At 42.6% G+C, this 8,304-nt stretch overlaps 1 protein-coding gene across 1 annotated transcript; it reads right to left on the reverse strand.

The window, feature by feature from the left end:
- Positions 1 to 3,584: 3,584 nt before the first annotated feature.
- On the reverse strand, positions 3,585 to 5,792 carry LOC121680468 (putative nuclease HARBI1). Its single transcript, XM_042059877.1, has 4 exons — positions 5,765 to 5,792; positions 4,566 to 4,681; positions 4,044 to 4,155; positions 3,585 to 3,964 (listed from the first exon to the last, which is right to left on the reverse strand). Exons 1-4 carry the CDS (start codon positions 5,790 to 5,792, stop codon positions 3,585 to 3,587), a joined length of 636 nt encoding a protein of 211 aa, XP_041915811.1.
- Positions 5,793 to 8,304: the final 2,512 nt, after the last annotated feature.

Genomic DNA, 8,304 nt, shown 5'->3' on the forward strand with positions numbered 1-8,304 from the left:
TCTTTTCCCCCCTAACAATTATATATATTTTCCTATTTCCCTTATCTTCTCCTCCTGGCTTCCTTTTCAAATAATTTTCTTTAGTATGTTAGTGTACCAAACTCATAGTAGAGGTTCTCAGTAACAACAATTAAAAAACATTTTGACTTCACACTTGCAGATAGATATGTGAAAGATGCTGCTCTAAATTTTACTAGAGCAATGATATATTCTGTATTCTGGTTGTATGTAGGATTGAGCCTCAGTTAAGGTCACCGGGAGAGGCTATAGAGGGTATTGTAGGCATGGCTAAAGGTAAATGAGTGGATAGATTTCAGCACCTTGGAGAGCACCAAAGTTCAGCGTGCACCATAGACCAGTGAACATTGTGGTATATTTGGTGTCAAGGGTTGGACAGTGTCAGAGGCTGAGCAAAATATATATAGCAAAGGAGGGTGGAGGGTCCATTGACTGCACACCTCATGAGTTACAAACATATCCAATGTTTTGTGCAGAGTGAGCATAACTATTTATTTATTGACCACTTTCTCTCTTTCTCTCTCTCTTTGTAACTTTTATATTTATTATAGCATGTTACTGCAGAATGTTTATAGGAGTATGCTATCTATTTTTGTTTACTTTCACATTTGTTATGGCTTTTAATTTGTATATTCCAGAACTGCAGAATGTTTTGTTTTTGTAGATGTATTCACACAACAGGGGGGTATTCCATCAACCTCGCTAATGAAGGCGGCGCTTACCAGATTCAGCCTGGCTTGAACTAGCGTAGACTTTGACTTGAGGCTGAAATCGTTCCATTAACACAATTCAGCCGCGCCTAGTTAACGTTAACTCTAGCCAGGTTAATTTAATCATCCATCACGCGCGTGCACGAGGTACTTCAGCAGCCCAGAACTTGCGATTGTCGAAAACGCAATACGATGGCTGCGAAACCCAGGGCAGTTTTCTTTTCGGGGGCAGAGCAGAGGTTGATAATTGAACTCTACGAAGAGTTCAAGGGGGAACTAACAAAAAAGGAAATACAGTGGCTATAAATAAAGCCAGGGAGATGGCCTGGCAAAAATTGGCCGACCGGTTAAATGCGTAAGTTCTTATAATTCGTAATATGAAATCGAATCACTGAATGTGCATCCTATGTTCTAATAGTATAAACCTGATTATATCACATGCAAGTGGTAGTGAATTGTAGTGGTATAGTAAGTGCCTACAGTGCAGGAGGTTACAAGTTCAAGTCCCAGTTCCGGTGATTTTTTGTCCTGTTCATGTTCAGATTATGACAAGTTTAGTATGAAGTGTCCATATTCATACTAATATGTAGGCTATACCCTTTTTGTCATGCCTCCACAGAAGTGTCTAAATACTGAAAAAAGGACCTGGCAACAGGTGAAGGTGAAGTATAAGAACATCCTACAAAGTGGTAAGTAGCCTACATTAGAAGGGGGATAAAGCAGTTGTTGAAATGGTTGTTAATCTTGATGTGTACTATTGTAGCTACCAAAAAAAAAGCCGATGGAAACACCACGGGAGGGGGGGGGGGGGGGGGGGGGGGGGGGCAACCGGGGAGCCTCACACCAGCAGAGGACCTGGCACTGGCTCTGAACCGGGGGCGCCCTGGTTGAGGGAATTGAGGGAGGGACCTCATCAGACATCCTCCCTCAAGGATCCCTCGATGCATTCATCCAAGGTAGCCTATTATCAACTGTTTAGCCTACCTCCACTATCATTCTGTAGATGTCATGTAATGGTACTCTTGTCTTTCAGTTACTGGAGACACAATCCATCTCCTGGAGCCACAGGAGCCTGCAATGGACCCATGTGTGAGTGTAGTTTGTGACAGAACCCCATACATGTGTTTTAGATTGTAGATTACATCATTATTGTATTTGCAGGAAGAGGAACCTACAGAGTGTAAGAAGCCCTCATAAATGATATATATAGATATAGCCTCGGAAACATAGAGACGTCGAGCTATATCCTCACTTGAAGGAGCTTTTGTGGACAAATAGGGTGAAGAGTTAAATGGCAATGATATTATTATATACTCGTTAATCTGACTCCATTTGATTAATAATTTGTATCACCAATCAATTACCAGGTAACTAGTTTATCAGCTATGGAGGAGAATGGCATGGCACACTGCGGGAATTGAAGTTATCCGATTGGTAGGCAAATGAACAATTTAATAGGCATTAAGTCTTAAAGGTAAATGTAACCCATATCACTTCAGTTGAATGTACAAGTAAACTCACATAGTCTACTGTAACAAAGTAGCAAATGGTAACAAAGGAAACTTAACCAATTCACAGAGGTAAACTTGACAAGTTAGAGATAACTGATGCACCAGATAAAACAATACAAACCCAGAGATAGAGAAAAGGGGAGAGAGAAAGAGAGAGAGAGAGAGAAAGACAAAGGGAGACAGAGAGAGAGAGGGAAAAGAGAGAGACCCAGAGAAGAGGTCCAAGGTGGAAAAGAAGAGAAGATGGGAAAAGAAGCCCCAAGATGGGAAAGAAGACAGAAGAGCAGAACCCCAAGATGGGAGAGAAGACAGAAGACCCAGGAGGACCAGAGCCTCCACTTTTATCATTCACTTGGGCCACCCCCGACTCATCAGAGCCTTTGTTGTCTGAGGTGGATGGGTGTGGCCCAGGTGGATATCATAACTTTATGCTACAGTTTAATTCTTAATCTACAACTATGCACAGATACATTCAATTGTACCAAAACCATAATCAGACTGTTGCCCACATTACAAGTATTAATTCAAGACCAAACATGAATGTATTATTCACAACACATATTTACAGAGTAATACTGTATGATAATGAGGTTGGCCTATCTCACCACAAGACATCAAGTAGGCCCAGGACTGAGTTATCTCTCAGTAGAGGGGTCAGAACAAGGAGCAAATGGTAACTTTATGCATGAGCGGGTGTTGGGGATCTTTGGCCATGGCCAGCTAAGACAAAACAGATCAAACACAGGCATCCACACATGTAAATTGAATGCAAAAAGGCATTCTTTAGAAATGCATAAGGTTTGGGCAAAAGACGGGCCTTACAAGAGGAACCTACAGAGCAAGTTGAAGACAACCCTGTCTGCGGTCACAGACATGCCAGAGGTAAGTGCAAAAAGAAGTGGTTTGTGCCATTTGGGCATGTTGCCCTACTTCAAAGTCTTAATCCTGCATCCTTCTGCAGGAAATCCCTGGCACGAGCACGTCAGGCCGGAACGAGGTAAGTAACTCCTCACATTGGTCCAAACCACTTTATCAGCTAGCTCACTCTTACATTTGTCTTTCACAGGATATCCGCTCCATTTACAAGAGGCACCTCCTGCTTGATATGGAGTACAAAAAACTGAAAATGCGGAAGGTGCAGCTTGAGATAAAGAAGCTGGAGAGAGATGTAAGTACACATTTCAAACACACAGAAGATTATGTTTCAGTGACATTTATTTTGTCCTCCCCTTTTCTCCACAGCTTGGACAGAACTGAAAATAAACTGAAAAAAAAAAAAAAACTCAAAGCAGTGTCTGGAATTCCTTCAACTTAAAATGGTTCACACTAAACAAAATAAAGAGGTTTAACTGAAATATGTGTCTTTATAAAGGTCCCTAACTCTTCTCCCATCCAGGGGTTCTTGGTGGCCTGCAGGGTCCACCTGTTCCCAGTTGCCCTCTTCAATGACTCTGGGCAACCTCTCCCGACGTAGGGTCGCAATGTTGTGCAACACTGTGCAAGCGACCACAATGTCACACCCTCTGTCCGGTGCAACCCGGAGTCCTTTAAGGCACTGAAACCTGGACTTGATTTGGCCAAATGCCATCTCTATCCGGGCCCTGGTCTTTGAATGGGCGTAGTTCAATGCTCCCTCAGCCTCTGTTGCCGGGTCACTGTATGGGGTTAATAAGTGAGGTAGACAGGGATAGCCTCTGTCCCCCAACAGAATCCCATTGAACTCTCCTACAGAATAGAAAGTGTCTGTTAAATATCTTATCAAGGGTCAAGAAGTACCTTGATGAAGTATCTAACAGCATCTTACCTTGTGCCAACCTTCGAGCCAGAGCTGACTCTCTGAAAATACGTGAGTCATGTGCAGACCCAGGCCATTTTGCCTCGATGTTTGATATGAGGCAACGTTCATCACAGACCATCTGAACAGATAGAGAGGATGTTGAGTCATTTTATTTTTGCATGTTTAAATGACTGCATGGCTGACAAGTTAATGAGTCGTCTAAATATTTGCCTTACATTCCTCAAAGTACTTTGCCTCTGACACATTTCAAACTTTGCATTGGTCCACTGCTTGTGTTATGCCTCCAAATTATTATGTAAGGGAATGCCATTTGTCAGTGATTGAAATCAGTGCTGATAAGGTATAGTCACATTTGCATTGTTCATTAGGTGAACAGTAACAAAGAACAGTACAAAGTGTAAGACTTCCTTTTAAAAGGACATCCCATGTTGATGGCAGGGTAACTGGGTTTAAATCAAAAGAATTTTCCAACAACTTTTCTATTATGGCTGTGCACATCTCACATCTGTGCACATCTGTAGTACATACTTGTATGTTGAGACTATGGAAGGATTTCCTATTCACATAGTCTGGCTCCGCAGGGCCGGATGGGGCCCGGATGCGCACATGGGTGCAGTCAATCGCACCAAGAACATTGGGAAAGCCTGAAAGGAGGATGATGAATGTCATACAGATGTTTGTCTATGTTGGCATGGTTTTAGCAGGTCTAACGCCCCTGCCTCTGGCCTATAAAGGTAAAGGTGATAAAATGACTCACACGTGTATTATGTGCAACATCTGTCATGAATAACCCATAGTGCACCAATTACGCATTTGTTTTTATTCAAAAAACACCAGAGCACACACGGGGTTCGAACCCCGGTCATCGGCGTTGAAGACAGTGACGTTATCCACTACACCACGATCTTTGCTCAGAGTCACGGGTGGGCTTACTCATTATCAAGACTTTAACAAAATACAACATACGTTGTAGAATATCCTTGTAGCATTATTTATTTGCACTGACACGTTTTTTGCCATTCCAAAGCCAAGATATAGGCTGTAAATTGATACAGGTCAAGTTTTGAACACGAACATGACAAAGACGCGAAGAGGCTGGCCGGAACCATGTTTTGGGAATCGTTTTCCGACAGGTGGTTTTGTTTTGGGACACAGCTTAATTTAGCTTGAAAGTTAACCTGCTACGGAGCAGGTTAGTTCTGTGGCATAAATTCCCATGGTTACCAAGCTGGGATTCACGTTAACCTCATTAATGGAACGGCATTCTCACTAAAATTAGCGAGACTTATCTCTTTAGAGGTAAGCGAGGTTTAGCGAGGTTGATGGAATATCCCCCAGGTATTGGCTCATATCTCAGTTATTTCTGTTTACAGTTAAGACAATGGTAAAAATGTAAATCAGTTTAACATATTTCATATGTCAGTTAACATATTGTTAATAAGTAATCAACACCACATACAACTAGTGGTTCTAGTTTTTGTGATGTTTTTGCTTTCTCAGAGCAAATCAAATAAAAAGGAGTTTATCTGACTGCTTGCATCCGTTGATGAAAACATAGCCATGTGCAGTAATCATGATGCATCGTAGAATCGAATCATGAGACCAGTGAAGATTCACACCCCTAGTTACTGCTTTTATAGACCCCGAATCTGTACGTCATTCCCCATAGACCAATCTGAACTTGAAAACTATCCAACTGTCCATACACCTTATTTGGTATTCTCTACCTTTATCTCCACCCTCCTGGGATGCCATGGATTCCCAGGGTAATGGTGGCGAGTTCCCCCGCTTCTACTTTTAAAATGACCCGCCCTTCTGCTTTGGCAGACATTGGCCATTTTGTGTCAACCCTTACTTGTTAAATCGAATTCATTCATGTCTGCTTTATTTCTGTGTCTTCTTTTGGTGAAGATTACTATAGTTTTTATGGGTAGCTCATTTTGTTATCATCCTCAAGTTGGTTTGGTTTGTTCATTGTCATGTGAGGGACAGATAAACACATCTGTCATAGTCCTTCAAGTTATGCACTAATATATAGTTCTGAAGTTATGTACTAATATATAGTTCTGAAGGTTGCTGGGTTGTCTGTTTGAAAAAACAGAGAGCTTTCCATTTCTCCACAAATTAAGAATAATTAACTAATTACTAGTCTCTGAGGCTAGTGCCTGTGATAAAACCCTTGCTGTTTTTTTTTTCTTTGCTAGTCACTCACTAGCACCTCTTCAGCTACAAATTGGTATTATGAGATAAACTGGGGCAGTGCTACCTTTAATGTGCATGCTAATTTAAGCAGATATCTGGGCTACATAAAGTGCATAGGTGCTGTAGTGTATAGCACCTTTAATGAGCCCAACCCTAGGGGCAGGCTGGCCCCTCTGGCTCCATTTGCCTTGCACTGTTATCCACTCAACATTTCATTAATGCTGTTGCTGTTTTTTCAGGCTGTGCACTCTAGCTCCAACAGCTTCTTTTCTCACTATGTATTTGTGTGTGCTGTGGGTCCACTTTATAGGACCTGTATCAAAACACAAACATTCACATCAATTATGTCTCTTGCTCTTATTTGTACCTATAACTGAGTTCCTGGTGGAGTAGAGCACATCAAAATGTAACTATTTTATTTGCTTTAATGATCTCACCTTAAGGTGAAACAGAGCATGCTCAAAGGTCTTGAAGAGGAGTATGATGCACACATTGGGCATATTGTTCATAGTCTAATGTCAGAGACAGTAATCTACATACACACAAGCAGAGAACAAAAATACATATACATGGTCCAGCCCTACACTCCAAATGCAGGGTTGAAGCTGTATTTAGTCATGCTGGGCTGTTTCTATGACCCAGCCTGATAATTGAGGACAGTATCCCCATCTCCTCCAGATGTGGTGTAAACTACCCAGCAAATGGGTGACTTCAACACTGCTGTATTTCCGATATATAATTACAGTTCTGTGGTAATGTAGTTAGGGTTTCTGCAGACAAACAGAAGTATTGTAAACTTTGAAAGTGTACAGAGAGATAACAACACCTGTATCTGTAGGAAGAAAATTCCATAGCTTCCTTGTCTGGTATTGCCAAATAAGCGGGCGCATTCGATCAAATCAGTGCTGAGCAGATCTGGCTAAATGTAAGGCGTGGTTGTATACAAAGATTCAGCCAGATCTGCGCAGCACTGCAAGCACCCTGCCCGGTTAGCACCCCTGTAAGCCCATTCAGTGATAATGCAAATAAACAATCTTGCTAGGTCTCTCGGGTGATGTCCACATTGGGTCATTTAAAAAACTTCCCAAGGAGGGGGAGCAAGTAGGATGTAGACGTGTTCTGCTTTGGCTCCTCAGGAATGTGACTTTATACATATTTTATTGCACTTTTTCAACCATCTTTGCCAATAGGGTTTTATCTCATACTCAAACCTGATACCTTGTTTATATTTATGGACATTCTCCAATGGCTGGTCCAGGGAAATCCGAAGCTAAATCTGCTAAGAGCAGCAAGGCTAGCCCTGACACCAACGAATCAAGTCTGCTAACTAGCATGAGGGAGATGATGGACGAAATGTTACTGTAATGTTAATGTAACGTACTGACATTATTGGCAAGTTCGAGTCTATTGTGTCGGAGAGGGTCAAGACGGAGGTGACTGCGGCTTTAGAACCGCTTGAAACTCAACTGGCCTTGCATGGTGAGACAATCAGGGACCTCGAACGTTCAGCCAACTCTCAGGATGAGGTAATAGCTAATCTGCAAGCTACCGTTAGCGAGCTGACAGCCACCGTGGATGACTTAACCAAAAAATGCGAGGACTTGGAATCACGCTCGAGATGGAACAACATCCGTATTCTGGGTCTGCCTGAGGGGTCCGAGGGCTCTCGGCCCACTGCATTCACGTCCCAGTTTTTACAAGAAATACTTGGTCTCGAGGAGAAACCCACTGTGGATCGGGCACACCGCGCTCTACGCGAAAGACCCGCGGATGACAAACCCCCGCGACCACTTGTTGTACGAGTCCATCTGTTTCAAGTACGGAACAAAATTTTGAGACGTGCAGCAGAATCATCTCCTCTCTCTTACATGGAGAAGAGGATCTCGATTTTCCCCGACTTCACCCCAACGGTAGCCAAAAAGCGTGCTGAATTCACACTGGTGAAAAAGGTTCTGCACTCCTACCCCGAGGTGAAGTTTGGGCTCCGTTACCCAGCAACTCTTCGTATATCTCTAGCGGGCGGAGATACTCACTCCTTCGCAGATGTGGCTCGTGCAGCGGAATT

This window comes from Alosa sapidissima, chromosome 13 (assembly GCF_018492685.1).
Source record: "Alosa sapidissima isolate fAloSap1 chromosome 13, fAloSap1.pri, whole genome shotgun sequence".
In the NCBI taxonomy this organism is placed as follows: domain Eukaryota; kingdom Metazoa; phylum Chordata; class Actinopteri; order Clupeiformes; family Clupeidae; genus Alosa; species Alosa sapidissima.

Bases quoted from the DNA above. Each gene is read 5' to 3' on its own strand.
- LOC121680468 (XM_042059877.1), bottom strand. From the start codon at position 5,792: ATGGCATCCCAGGAGGGTGGAGATAAAG. The intron at 4,156-4,565 runs GTATGTACTACA...CTATCTGTTCAG, and splicing joins TCCATAGTCTCAACATACAA to ATGGTCTGTGATGAACGTTG. The intron at 3,965-4,043 runs GTAAGATGCTGT...TCTATTCTGTAG, and splicing joins GGCTCGAAGGTTGGCACAAG to GAGAGTTCAATGGGATTCTG.